The following is a 14,018-nucleotide window of genomic DNA, read 5'->3' on the forward strand; positions in this document are numbered from 1 at the left end:
GGACACTGGCACTAATAGCTGGAAGTAACTGGATGACCTCTGAGATGTGAGTTGGACCTTTCCACAGCATCTAGACAGGATGCCCATAGCAATACATGGCTTGGTGCCAGGATTCAGGCTTACATCTCACTGCCAATCCTGGGGTTCCTTGGTTGTTGGGGTGACTGTGTGCTGCCCAGCCTCCAGGTGTTTCCTTGCTGGACCTCCTCTGTCCGCTGCTCCATGAGTCTGTGTCAACGTGGCTGAAGAGACAAGTGGGCAGACAGGGTAAAGAGGGTAATGCAGCAGGATGCATGTGTGCCAGGCTGGAATAGTGTGGTGAATTGCTTCTTGACTGTCTTTGTGTCCCAGAAAACATTGTGAGATCAGCACAAGTCCCTGAACTCATTTGCACTTGGGAATCATCTACTTACAGCATTTAGCAGCTCATACAGAGTGGGCTCCTGCCAAGCGACGCCACCTTTAGCAGGAGCAGGCAATGCTGAGACCCTCCCTTTTGTTATCAGTGATGAGCAGCAGGAGCTGGTGGGAGCTCCTCCCTGGGTGTGAGTGAGAGCAGGCACTGCCAGAAGAGATTAGAGCAGGACACTGACCACGGCCAGAGACACAGCAGACTTATGAACCTTTGACTGCAGCCCTTGAAATCCAGCCTGGGTCTCTGGTTTGACTTCCCCTTTGCTTATTGCCCTGGCCATGGCTACAATGCAATGGGCTCATGTGGTTCCAGGCTAGTGGCATGAATGCTGTGAGAGCAGGAGGACACCTGGGAAAAAGAACAGAAGAAGCCTCTCCTCAGGGCCAGGAGAGGGTGTCATGAGAAAAAATTTACTCTGAAACCAGGGCAGAGGGAAAGGGAAAAATTTAGATTGTCAGAAGACAAAGGGAGATTTTTTCCTGAAGGAAAAGAAAGGGAAGGAGAGTAGAAGCACAGTATGATGTGCTGTGCTATGTTTTTGACTTTAGAAGGTCTTGGAGCACTTCACAAAGTCCAGATCTGAGGCTTCTCTCTTGCAGAATTGCTGACAGCAGCCTTCTGACTCTTCACAGCTTGGGATGTCCACAAGTCTGTAGAGCATGACACCTGCATATAGGATTTAGCAGCCACATAAGAGTGCAAGAGGTATACAACAGCAAGCGAGGCAGCTTATTTTCTCCCCCAGAATATCTCCTTCCTGTAAAATTGCTAGAAAGGCAAAGGAGAATGGAAAGAAACTCTGCAAACTCCAAATAAAGGAAAATCAGCAGAGGCAGTTTCTGCATCTGGAAGCAGTTGCTGTGTGTTCTGGGGCACACAGCGAGTGACTGTGTGCGCATGGGGCACGGCTGTGCTGCGCTTTGTGCTTGTTAGTGGGTGGTGTTAACTGTGCAATGTGTGCAATGCACTCACTCTGGGTGAGTTGGGATGGTGCTGACTGGGATGTGTGTGTATCTTCTCGATGTGCACACCTGCTTGTGTTCACGGGGTCTCTGCATTTCTTGCTGTCAGTGCTCCCTTTTGCTGAAATTCGGGAGATGGCAGTGATCCAGCCCGTGCTTCCATTTCCTGGGAGTGAATCGCCCTGAGCAATAGGCAGGCAGTTCCATCGTGCAGCCTGACATCAGAAGTACAATATGACTGTGGATTTGCTTTTACCATTTGAACCAAGCTATTCCATCTTCTCTGGTGGAATGTGTGGTCTGATTGCTGGTGTCTGATGCCCTGCATCTCTCTGTGCATCATCTCTGGAAGGTACATGCTGAGCATGGGGAACAAAAGGGCAGCACCTCTGACACACTCCAGCCTTGGCATGTTTTCCAAGGCCTGGGCCCCAGCATCCAGAGGGTCAGGAGGGAACCCCAACCCCTCTCCTCCGTGGCAGGAGTTACCTGTGAGTTGCCGGGTTCCTGGGCATATCTCTGGTGCTGCTTTTCCTCTGCTGTTCCCGAGGTGGTACCTGCAGCTCTGACCCCCTCCCTGCGCTTGGCAGCAGTCATTTGCTTTCCGGAGGTGGCTTGGTATTAAATATCCTGTCTGACACAATAATGGAGAGAAAATGAACAAATTCCATTAGCAGTTGGCGATCCCTGCAGGGTCTGCATTGGAGAGAGGACGGAGCCTGTATTTTTAGATAGAATGCAATGTAACTTACTGGCTCTCTCAAAGCTGGGGAGTAGACAACCAAGGAGGGAGAGAGGGGACACCAGGCTCAGGTTTCAGCTGAAGTGCCGGACTATGGCAGCACGAAAGGGCAGGTCCGGTCCAGACGTGGCTGTGAGTATACAACACACTTCTCCTTCATGCCCACAGAGACCTCTGCTTTGCTTTTTTGCTTGCTTTCTGCCTGTAGTCTCTGCTGCTGGGTGTGCTGGGACTTTGGGAGCCCCTTTGCTGCAGGGCCTCGTAGAGTTTTACCATTTAATCTTCAGAGCTCCACGTGTGTCCCATGGGTGACAGAGCCTGGCTGAGCTATGCTTTGATTTTCCAAGGGTTTGCTGCCTTGTCGTCGATCCTGACCCGAGAAGCAGAGGCTACTATCAGTGTCTGGAGTTGGAAAAGCTCTTTGCATTCAGCCTGTTGCTTGAAGCTGTCAGTGTTTCCTCACTGGACCCCAGACAGCACGCAGAGCTCAGAGCGTGAATGTGCACTTCTAAGCACAATGCTGGTGTTGTCTTCTGCCTCTTGCAGTTGATCCTTCTGGGTGAGCAGAGCACTGAGGCACCGTGTTCTGTCTCCTTTGTGTTCACAGCCTCCCAAAGCCACAGCTCCACTGTGAATCTGGGGGCTCTTCCCTGATAGATGGGGCTCTCCTCTGAGGTGGAAGCAAGCAGAGCCAGCTGGCGCAGGAGGTCATGCGATCAGCACGTGTTCCCCCTGCACGCAGAGGCTGCGCACCGTGGCGGGGCACGGTGGTGCTGCCCTCCACCACCTGTCCTTCTGGTCCGTGGGCTGCCCCAGAGGGGCCATGGCACCCTGCCACTGTGGTGGTAGCCTGGCCTGAGCTCTGTGCCTGGCCCAGCAGGGCCAGGACACCCTGTCTGTGGGCCTCTACAGCAGAGAACAGAGTCCTAATAGGCCCAGGGCATGGCTGCCTTTCTCTGTGGTAGGAGTGTCAGGCAGAAAGGATGAGCTGGGGGAGGCAGATGGAGGAGACCAGAAGGCATCCGAGTTGTGCTGCTTCAAAGTCCCAATTCAAATGTCTGAGACAGCAAAGAGAAGGGAAGAGAGGAGCCCTGAACCTGTGTGGTGCATCATCCTTCCTAATATGCCTCCAGTGCTTTTGTCTGTGGCTTCGTTGCTTGCAGCTCATGTCCAGGAGCTTCCTAATCCTGGATGCTCCTCTGCAGTCAGGCTGTGGGCATTACAGGATGGCTTGGGGTGGCGGAACAGAGGCTCTCCTAGCACAGGAGGTCCCTTGGTCAGTCCTGATGTGAGTGGTACAAGAGAGGTTGTGATTTTCTCTTGGAGCTGAAGACAGAGGAGTGTGTCCCGCACCCCTGCCATGGATGTCTTGTGACTCTTGGCTGCAGAGAGTCCTTTGGGCTGGCCTGAGCAGGCAAGTACCAGGTGCTAGTTACCAGTCCAAGTTCCCAGACTCACAGACCCACATCACTGCATTTCCACCCTGTTCTTCAGCTTCTAGTGAGCCATGCCATTGTCTCCATTTGCTGCCTCACACTGCTAAGTAGTGTTGCTCAAAGTATTGCTGTGCCTTGCCTGGGCTGGCTGTGGTGTAACAGTTCAGGGATGCATTGTCAAAAAAGAGAGTTGTGACTTTCACAGCTGTGAGGTGCTCAGCTGGGGCCGTTGTCCCTGGTGCTGGTACCTGAGCTCACCGCTGTGGCTATCCAGTGGCTTCTGGGGCAGAGTAAGGGTGGGCTCACTACAGCTCCATCAGTGTAGTCCTTCAGCCCAGACACGGAGGGGTTTCCTGGGTGAAGGGGGGCTGTCACGGTGGCAGGAGCTCCCTCCCTACTGTCCCCATAGTGTGATGGGATGAGCTGCACACCTTCTGCCCCATTGTCTGGATGCTCTTCATTCTAAGTCCAGGTCCCAGCCCTTCTTCTTCCTGTCTGATTTGAGGCACCTCAGTCTGTTCCAGCAGTTCCCACTGTGACTTGCCTGGCCTCTGCCTTTTCTGCTTGGTCTGTGTTGTTATGTTCTCTGCAGCTGAGCGAGGAGCTGACCCAGTGCTGGTGGTGGGGGAGAACAAGGGGGCTCTGAGTTTCATGCTTTTTCTTTTTGTCCCCAAGGCCGATGCTGCAACCAGTTTCTTGAGAGCTGCAAGATCTGGGAATCTGGACAAAGCCTTGGATCACCTCAGGAATGGGGTAGATATTAACACCTGTAACCAGGTAGGTGAAACACACGGGGCTTCTGGTACTATCTCTAGTTCATGTGAAAATGTGGCTGACCAGAGGGCAGACCTGGAGCAGTTGCCTTTGAGACCAGGAGGGCAGCAATAGCTATAAAGATCTAGGGAGCCTGGATGTACTGGCTGGAGCATAGCAAAGGACATTAACAGGTTCTACCAGAGTGGGCTAACAGAGAGGGCTCCCTTAGTGTGACAAGCAAATGGGACAATTGGAAGGCGCTCAGCTGCTTCTCAGAGGGCAGAGCAGATAGCTGTGAAGAGTAGCACAGTGGCTGGAACATCACAGGAGTGGCTCTTGGGGATTATTCCCCTTGTCTGCAGTGCTGCAGTGCTGAGGTTTTTGGATTCCTAGAAGTTGCGGTTTATCACAAGCAGTGAATGTTTGTAAAATGCCAGTTGTGGTGGTTTGGGCAAGAGGAGCCCTCCTCGTCCTGAACAGAAACAGGTTTGTACAAGAAAGAACTGCAGGCACTGAGGAATTGTTTGCACATCATCATCAGAACATTTTGTGTCTGTGTAGCTGCCAAATGCAAGTGGCTGCGCCTGAATTGGGGCAGGTGCGGTACGGACAGATTGAGGGGGCTTAGGCTGAGCACGGGAAGCAGACAGGCTGTGCTGTCGCTGCTTTCTGGAGCAGTGGTGTTGCTGGGGAGGCTGACTCAGCAGGTAGCACAAAGGCACGCTCATCTGTTTCAGTATCAAGTCCCCAAACCAAGTGAAGTTCAGACCTACTGATTTGTGCACTGCGGCAGCCTGTGCAGTTACTGGGGACAGGTTCCCACAGGGCAGAGTGCACCATGGATGTTCACTCATTTCTGACAGCAAGCCTAAAAGTAGAGGGAGGATTTCTATGTCCACTGGTCCTGTAATGCTCTAGTCCAGTGGAGTATGGGATTCTGGAGAGGGCTCTGTAAAGAATTACAACAGGGTGACCCATACACAAGCTAAAGATGAAGGCTTTGAACTTCTTCCTCAGCAAAAGAGATAGTCTGTCGTCAGCTGTCTCCACTGACCAGCTTCAAGTCCTGTTTCCAGCCAGATTTCTGGTGCTGGTGAGGGCATTTAACACTTTTATGGGAAGACAATGGCTACAGCAGTATGAGGCTTTTCTCTCAGTGATGTCTTTGCACTGGTTCCTGCCATCTCCCTGAGGTTAGATGGCACTTTGGGGTTTCCTTCTGAGGAATATCAGACCTGTGGGAAAGGTCCAACCTCACATGTCCTGTATAGAATAAAGAGGGATATATGTGGTCAGACCTATCCCACAGGCCCTGTATTCTTACTCAAGTTCAGAGACCTTGACATGCCATCTGATCTTCATCCCGCCGATTTCATCTCCTTCATTGCTGCATCGGTGTCTTCATCATCCACCTTTCCTGTTTCAAATTCTGGCATGGTCCCATCTCATCCACAAGGAACTGGAAGGACTGAGGATGAGTGCACCTTGCTGCCAGGACTCTCACCAGCTGGGAACAGCACCGTGATGGCACATGGGTGCTCAGCAGATGGTCTTTATTGAGGTGGCCAGTCCTGATGGGCAGTCCAGAGCAGGGCCCTACTTTGGGACAGGCTGAGTTCAAAGTCTCTGTGTTATTCTGTAGGGCTGCATTTGTCACATTGATAGCCAGTGACTGGGATTTCTGGGAATTATTTGCAGCATTTGGTGAGGAAAATACAGCACCTTTCAAATTACACACATCATGTGGCAGTTTTGGGTCAGATGAACTGTCAAGCCAAAGGAAGTGTGCAAAACAGCCTGTATTGTTCCTGGAGCAGAAATAGCAATGGGCCACCAATGGAAACAATCTTTTGTGCTTACTGCACAACTATTTGTCACAGGTTAATGATTTGTCACAGGTTTACAGCATTCAAAAGGTTATTTATGAATCCTTTGTGTAAAAGGGCTTGTGGGCTGAGGGGAGCAGCTGAGCATCTGTGGTCTTGCTCTCCAGTTGTTGGTTACTTGAGCGTAACTGAGAAAAAGCTTGCATGTCTGTGGCCACTTATCCAGCTTGTGAGCTCATGGAGGTAAGGGTGTCAATAATTATCTGTACGGGGTTATATATGTATGTCTTCATCTAAGAAACTGGGTTTGGCAGAGAAGATGGAGTCAGTGTAGCCAGACATGGCTGGGGAGCATTTCCTTCCAGTGGCACTGTTCTGTGGCTGTTACAGCACTCCCACTTCATTCCCCTTGGAAGCAGACCTTTTGTGCTTGAGGCTTGACAGAACTCTGGAGTTGGCGTGCTGAGGAAGCCTGTGGGTTTTTAGATTTTTGCTCTTTGTGCTGTAATCAGATTTGAGCAAAAGAATCTGTGACTCTTCAGCTGTGATCCTGGGCAACTGGCGCTTTGAGTGAGAAAGAGTGGAAAACCTTTTTCCAGTCTGACAACACTCTTGAAGCAGTTCTGAGTTTAACTGGAGTATTGAGGGCTAGAACTGAGCCTCCTTGGGCATTTTCTGCTCCCCTGCCAATATTTAGGTGGGGATGAAGCATTTCTGTGAAGTGACCTTCCAGTCAGGAGGTGAAACACATGGTTGGGAGGTGAAGTACTTGGGCAGGAGCAGGTGTCCCTCTGCCATGCAACAACACTCTGTAGGAGTGAGTAAACCTAGCACATCCACCTGGGACAAGTGAGGGTCAAGGAGAAAAAGTGGCATCTGAAAATGCCTGCACTTATTTAACCTCTTTTCCAGCAAATATCCCAGCCCTTTTGTTCACATCTGGGAAGTGAAGGAGGGTGTCAGAAATAAGGGAGCAGAAGCTGTCTTAGCAGCCTTGAGGATGCTGTCTGGCCTGACACCCCTCCTTCTGACAAGCCAGGGATGCTAAAGGGGCACTGGCCAGTCCTCTGCTCTTCAGGTTCCACATGTAGGAAAAGGCAAGCTAAATTGGGGCACACACGGAGAGATTCCTGTGAAGTCACTTTAGCTCTCTGGGAGCTTCCTGGAACTGGTAGAGCTTGACAGTGACACAGCCAACACCTTCTCTTCACTCTTTGCTGCAGCTGAACTCTGGGAGAGCAAAGCCCACCACAGGCTGCAGGATGGGGTGTTGGTGGGCAGTCTGAAAGCCAGGGAGAAGACAGCTTTTGACCTGGAAGCTCACAGACTACTGTGAATTAAATTTGGCTGCTGCTTGATAAAATCATTGTCCCAAGCAGGGCTTCTCACTGCACGTCTATCTGTGTAAATGTTACAGTTTAAGGTTTGTATGTGCACTTACACAGCAGTTGTGGTGCATCCTTGCTCTGGGCTGCGCACAAGGCTCAGCTCTGTGCTTTAGGTGTGAAAAACCTGACTGTGAGGAGGGGCACCCCATGGAAAGTCACGTGAGCAAAGACAGGAGTTGACATGAGGGATGTGCCACGAGCAGGGAGAACTGAAGCAGCCCCTGTGCCTCAAGCACATAAACACTGGGCTGTGGTACCACCCATCCGTAGGAAATTGCCTACATGGGCTGCATGTTTTGCTCATGGAGAAACCTCCAGCATTAGTCAGCAAGTCAGCAGTCGGTTGTGTGAAGTTTTCCTGGCAGCATGTAGCTGTTTGTGGCACCATGGCTTGTGTGCTGGATATCAATGCAGAGCTCAAGGACAAAGCAATTGCTCCTGCCCCCACCAGCCTGGACTTTATCCAGCATGGGCCAAGTGCCCGCAGTCATGTCTGCACAGGAGCTCAGAGTAGGGTGCTCCCCAAAGAGCTCCATTCCCAGATGATGACTAATTCCCCTTTCCCACCTTTGCTTCCTCCAGAATGGGCTGAACGCCTTGCACCTGGCCTCCAAGGAGGGCCATGTGAAAATGGTGGTGGAGCTGCTGCACAAGGAGATAGTTTTGGAGACAACGACCAAGGTAAGGACAAGGAAGTCTGGCCACACTGGTCACAGCTCTGCACCCTGCCATTGCTGCCAGACACACCAGCAGTAGCTGAGCAGTGATCATGCTGTCTGCTGTCAGCCCCCAGAGAGACAGTGACGACGCTGCTGGGCTGGGACCTGGGACCAGGCTCTGGTTTTAGCACAGGCTTGGCATCTCTATGTGGGTGGGAGGTGCCTCTCCCCTGTGGGGGCCATGGTGGGCTTCAGAGGGGAGTAACATAAACCACAACACGTGCTAGTGCTGTCTTACTAACATCTCCTCCTGGCGCGGGCTGCTGGCTCAGGTTTGCCCATGCTGCCCCAGGGCAGCCCCTGCATGTTCCAGCTCTGAGATGGCCTTGATACAATTGTCACAAGCCCGGAGAGCTCTGGGGCTCCATAAATAACATCTTGTTCTCTCATGCATCACCACAGCAGGTGTGGTTCTCACTTGATGACAAGCAAGACAACAGCACAAGCAAGCAGGGCGGACAAATGAGCAGCCTCCAGCACCGGCTGAAGGGCTGCAAGAACAGGAGGAGGAGGCCTCAGTTGCCACCTCCCCGGTGCTCTCGCAGGGTTCTGGACACAGAGCAGAGTCTGGCATTCTGCCACACCACCCAAAGGCACAAGTCGGAAGAGCCTGTGTGTGCATTTTCCAGCGTGCTCATTATCCCTTAGATCTGCTGGGATGCCTTGGCTACCAGGGTGCACACTGCAGTTTTGCCAGCTCAGCTCCCCCATCCTCCCTCCCCTCCTCATCTCTCAGTGCTGGAGATGCACAGCACCTGGCAGTGCATACAGCTTCTGCTGCCAGTAACTTCATGGGAGAGATGAAATCACTCTCTTCCCTGGCCAGCAAATGGGAAGGGTGGCTGGTTGGTCTACAGCAGGGATGGAACATGGAGTGAGAGCTGCATGGCCTTCTAAAGGTTTTCCTGGCCAGCTGCTCTGGTTGCATGCCTGTTAGCACATGTCAGGCCCATCTTACCCTGGCATCCTGGGTTGCTTCAGCCCCTGAGCGCTGTCCTGTGGTGTCTTTCAGAAGGGAAACACAGCCCTGCACATTGCTGCCTTGGCTGGACAACAGGACGTGGTCCGGGAGCTGGTGAACTATGGGGCCAACGTCAATGCACAGTCCCAGGTAGGATGACCTGGTCTGAACTGGGAAAGGCACCCATCACGTGTGATTGGTGGTGTCCTCATGGTGGGAACAATGCCCAGCATGGGCACTTCAGCAGCCCTTTGCAGTTTCCCTCTAGTGCTGTTCAGGAACAAGGACTGCTCTGCCAGGCTCCTGAAAAGAGACAAATGATGTGGTGAGAGTCTTGAGGCACATGGGGAGACCTGCATGGTCTCTGCTGAGGGAGTCCCTGTCAGCACACACAAGCATGCTGAACTTATCCTGGGAGGACTCATGGCTGATGCCTCCCTGGCAAAGCTTTGAGATGTCCAGCAACCCCTGCAGTTACACACACTGTGCTTCCTTCGCTCTCTCTTCCTTGGGCCTGGTAGGGCTGAAAGCTCTTCAGATTTTGCCTGATAGGAGAATTATCCCTGAAGCTAGGGACAATACTGGCAGTGTGCAGAAGGCAGTGTCTCCTGGGTTGACTCTTACAAAGCACTGCCTGTTTTTTTCTGGATATGTGGAGCCTTGGGCTCCAGCTCTCTGTGATTGTTCCACTGTTGCCAGGTTTTATTTTCTTTCTCACACCCGCAATGGATTCTTCTGCCCCTGTTCACTGACCTGGGAGTGTGGGTGTTGATGGGGTGTAGGTCTTAAAAGAACTCGAGAAACACAAGGAAGAGTTGTGTTGATGTGCATGGCCCTGTATTTGCAGAAAGGCTTCACACCTCTCTACATGGCAGCGCAGGAGAACCACCTGGAAGTTGTGAAGTTCTTGCTGGAAAATGGAGCCAACCAGAATGTAGCCACAGAGGTGAGATCCTTGGGGAGGAGCCTATGGCCCTACCGGTGGGGGCTACTGAGGGGTGTGCTGGGTCCTGCCATGGTTCCTTGATTCTCTCCCTCTCCTTGGCAGGATGGCTTCACTCCACTAGCTGTGGCTCTCCAGCAAGGACATGAGAATGTGGTTGCTCACCTTATCAACTATGGGACAAAGGGTAAGGTCCGTCTGCCTGCCCTGCACATTGCAGCCCGCAATGATGACACTCGCACAGCAGCCGTGCTGCTGCAGAATGACCCCAATGCTGATGTCCTCTCCAAGGTGTGTGGTTTTCCTATGCTGTCTCTGGGAGCTTCCCCACATCCCCAGGGAGAACAGCAGCTTGGTATGCTGTATTTATCTGTAGTTTCATCAGGGAGCATGTGTCTGGCTGGGCTGATCCCTCCTTCTTTCCCTAGACTGGATTCACCCCTTTGCACATTGCAGCCCACTATGAGAATCTCAGTGTGGCCCAGTTACTGCTGAACCGTGGAGCCAGTGTCAACTTCACACCCCAGGTGAGTGCAGAGTGGGAAGCTACTGGAGCTTGTGCTGCTCCAGCAGCAGAGGAGGATGCTCTGCCTTCTATCCATGTAGGGTGCAGCAGCAGCTGCCAGGGTATGCTGGTGAGGTGGGACCATGCAGAAAGTAGCACAGATGCACAGGGAGTTGCAAATAATAACCAGCATGGGCCTTTTCTGCTATGTCTCCCTTCTGTCAGAAGCAGCCGTGCATCCCCGAAAGCTCTCAGGGACCTTGTGTCCAGGCTGAGGGAAAGCTGTTGCTGTTGCTGCAGGGCAGAGCTCACAGAACCTGCAGTTAGGATGCCTCTTCCAGACCCACCTATGGGTGCAGCCCAATCCATGAGCTGGTGCTTTCCTGCAAGCTTTGTGTAGCTTCTGTCTGCAGCCTTTAGCTGCACAGCCCTTTCTCATAGCCCTGTTAAACAAGCTGCTCCCCTGCGTTGTCCCTGGGCAGAGATGTAGCTCTCCCTGTCCTCTCTCCTTTGCTTGTCCCTTGCCTCCTTGAAAGAGGAGGGGCTGCTCCTTCTGACAGACTGTCGTTCCTCCTGGCAGAATGGGATCACTCCCCTGCACATAGCTTCCCGCCGGGGCAACATCATCATGGTACGGCTGCTGCTGGACCGCGGAGCCCAGATAGAGACAAGGACCAAGGTGAGAGCACTTCTGAACACAGCCCATCTTTACATGGGCCATCTCCCTCCCTGAGCTCCTTATGCCCAGTGCTCACCCTGTAAACATCTTGCTGGAAATGTGAGGGAAGGTCTCTGGTGCACTAAGGGGATGGACCAGGTGTTTTGCTGGCACGTGTCGAGGTGAAAGGAGGCTGCATGGCTACGAAAGTGTGCCCTGGGAGCTGAGGCCAGGCTCAGTTTTGCCTTGTTTTGCCTCATTTTGCAAATAAGTCCAAAGTTAGTCCTCTACCTGAGGGAACCCTGCCCTTCCATGCCATACTGAGCCCTTGAACTCTTCTCTCCTCCCAGGATGAGCTGACCCCTCTCCATTGTGCAGCGCGCAATGGACACGTGAGAATTGCAGAGATCCTTCTGGACCATGGGGCTCCCATTCAAGCCAAAACCAAGGTACCCAGGTGACTTGGTGGGGCTGTGATTGGTGCCAGGTTCCAGGGCAGCACAGTGGGGTGACAAGCTGTGCACAGTTGCGCTGGATGGCACCCGTGGCTGGCTTGGGGCTTTTTTTGAGGGGTAAGAAGCTTCCTGCCCTACTTGGCTCTAGCTGGAGTCCTTTGCTTGAGGACTTCATCTTTCAAAGGGACCAGTCTTGGGGGTTGCCTGGGTACAGTCTGCCCCATGGCAGCAGCTCTTCAGGCCCTTCCGTCCACTCGACATTGCTCCTCTGTAAGTCTCAGTGAGGGACTTTGGGGCTCCTCTCTGGTAGCACCCTGGGGAACAAGCTGTCTCTTCTGCCCTAGAGTAGTGTCTGGGGGTGCAAGGCAGGGGCTGGGTGGGATGCCTGGACCCATCCTGGCCCAGCCCTGAGGCCCTGCTCCATGGTTGCAGAACGGCTTGTCGCCGATCCACATGGCAGCACAGGGCGACCACCTGGACTGCGTACGCCTGCTCCTGCAGTACAGCGCTGAGATCGATGACATCACCCTGGACCACCTAACGCCACTGCATGTGGCTGCACACTGTGGACACCACCGGGTGGCCAAGCTGCTGGTGGAGAAGGGGGCCAAGCCCAACTCCCGAGCCTTGGTGAGGAAGGGTGGGTGGGCTGGACCAGGGGAGAGGGATTGTTCCTGCAAATGACTGTCCATCTGTCTGTCTGCAGAATGGCTTCACGCCCCTCCATATTGCCTGCAAGAAAAACCACATCCGTGTGATGGAGCTGCTGTTGAAGACAGGTGCCTCCATTGATGCTGTCACAGAGGTAGGTGGGCTGAGCCCATCCTCAGCTCTCTTGCTTCTGCACATACAGAGTGGACAACATGGCAGGATGTGATGTCCCTGTTGCATCTGCCATACCCCAGGGACCTTTCTTGGTCTTGGCCCTTTGCACTCAGAACTCAGGCAGCGTCTCCCCAAAGGGCAGGGAGATGCAGGGGAGACAGCAGCTCCCTGTGTTTCCCCCACACTCGCTTGCCAGGCTCCTGGAGCAGGCTGGGGACTCAGATTTTGCCTCTGGTGAGACCTGCCCTGGGGAGAAGGAGGAGGGGACAGTAAGAGATACTGGCAAGGCCGTAAGTCCCATCTTGGTCCCATCTGTTTCTCTTCACAGTCTGGCCTGACCCCCCTGCATGTGGCTGCCTTCATGGGGCATCTGCCCATCGTCAAGACTCTGCTGCAGCGTGGAGCCTCTCCTAATGTGTCCAACGTGGTGAGTTCCACCCTGGTTGGGGCTTTGGGAGCTCAGCTAATTGGGGTTCAGCGGGATGTGAGAATTGCCCAGGTCCTGCACCCTCTGTTCACCTGAGCAGTCCCTGGTGCCCTCTGCTTTGTGCTGGCACACAGAACCAGTAGGGGTTTCAGGCACTGCTCTCCTCTGTTCGGAGCAGAGGAATGACTGCAGGAAGGCATTTTCCCTCCTTTGGCCTTACCACTTTATCCTGTCTTTGGTGCAGAAAGTGGAGACGCCCCTACACATGGCAGCCAGAGCTGGGCACACAGATGTGGCAAAGTACCTGCTGCAGAACAAAGCCAAAGCCAATGCTAAGGCCAAGGTAGGTACAGAGAACCTGTGTGATAATCAGCTCTGGGAACAGCTGGTGCTGGTTTCTTTGCTCTCACGTGCCCAGAGCGCACCCTACAAGGGGCTGTGCAACAGTGGTAGCAGGGCTGGGACCCTTTTGGCATGGCAAGAAGGGACTGGTCCAGGTCTGCCCAAACAGCTTCTTTGCCACCTTCACAGGATGACCAGACTCCTCTGCACTGTGCTGCACGCATCGGCCACACTGGCATGGTCAAACTCCTTTTGGAGAACAACGCCAACCCCAACCTGGCCACCACAGCAGGGCACACACCCCTGCACATCACTGCCAGAGAGGGGCACATGGACACAGCCCTGGCCCTGCTGGAGAAGGGAGCCTCACAGACCTGCATGACCAAGGTAGGCTGCTGTATCCACTGCTGCAAAAGGCGTCACCCAGCTGGGCCAAGGCTGAGCAGGCTGGTGGCACAGTGTCCCTGTCACAGGAGGGGCAGCCTCCTCCTGTGTTGCAGCAGGCGCCAACACTCTCTTCATCTCTACCACCCTGTGATGGGCTGCCTTTCTCCTCAGAAAGGATTTACCCCTCTCCACGTTGCAGCCAAGTATGGGAAGGTGGATGTGGCAGAGTTGCTGTTGGCACATGACGCTCACCCCAATGCAGCAGGGAAGG

General features: G+C 53.4%; 1 protein-coding gene across 4 annotated transcripts in view; it reads left to right on the forward strand.

Annotated features, from left to right (window-relative positions):
- Nucleotides 1-14,018, forward strand: part of ANK1 (ankyrin 1) — a 36,465-nt gene that overhangs the window by 3,415 nt on the left and 19,032 nt on the right. For 3 of the 4 annotated variants that reach the window (XM_082298252.1, XM_082298255.1, XM_082298254.1), the window contains exons 1-15: nucleotides 2,203-2,251; nucleotides 4,231-4,332; nucleotides 8,108-8,206; nucleotides 9,257-9,355; nucleotides 10,053-10,151; nucleotides 10,254-10,439; nucleotides 10,577-10,675; nucleotides 11,234-11,332; nucleotides 11,662-11,760; nucleotides 12,199-12,396; nucleotides 12,473-12,571; nucleotides 12,920-13,018; nucleotides 13,263-13,361; nucleotides 13,550-13,747; nucleotides 13,919-14,017. In XM_082298252.1, coding sequence (XP_082154378.1) covers nucleotides 2,213-2,251; nucleotides 4,231-4,332; nucleotides 8,108-8,206; nucleotides 9,257-9,355; nucleotides 10,053-10,151; nucleotides 10,254-10,439; nucleotides 10,577-10,675; nucleotides 11,234-11,332; nucleotides 11,662-11,760; nucleotides 12,199-12,396; nucleotides 12,473-12,571; nucleotides 12,920-13,018; nucleotides 13,263-13,361; nucleotides 13,550-13,747; nucleotides 13,919-14,017 — 1,713 coding nt within the window. In that variant the 5' untranslated portion in view covers nucleotides 2,203-2,212. Of the gene's footprint in view, nucleotides 1-2,202; nucleotides 2,252-4,230; nucleotides 4,333-8,107; nucleotides 8,207-9,256; nucleotides 9,356-10,052; nucleotides 10,152-10,253; nucleotides 10,440-10,576; nucleotides 10,676-11,233; nucleotides 11,333-11,661; nucleotides 11,761-12,198; nucleotides 12,397-12,472; nucleotides 12,572-12,919; nucleotides 13,019-13,262; nucleotides 13,362-13,549; nucleotides 13,748-13,918; nucleotide 14,018 lie in introns of those variants that run through there. The other variant, XM_082298253.1, reaches the window with a different exon arrangement.

Source organism: Coloeus monedula, assembly GCF_965178545.1.
Source record: "Coloeus monedula genome assembly, chromosome: 28".
Taxonomy (NCBI): Eukaryota; Metazoa; Chordata; class Aves; order Passeriformes; family Corvidae; genus Coloeus; species Coloeus monedula.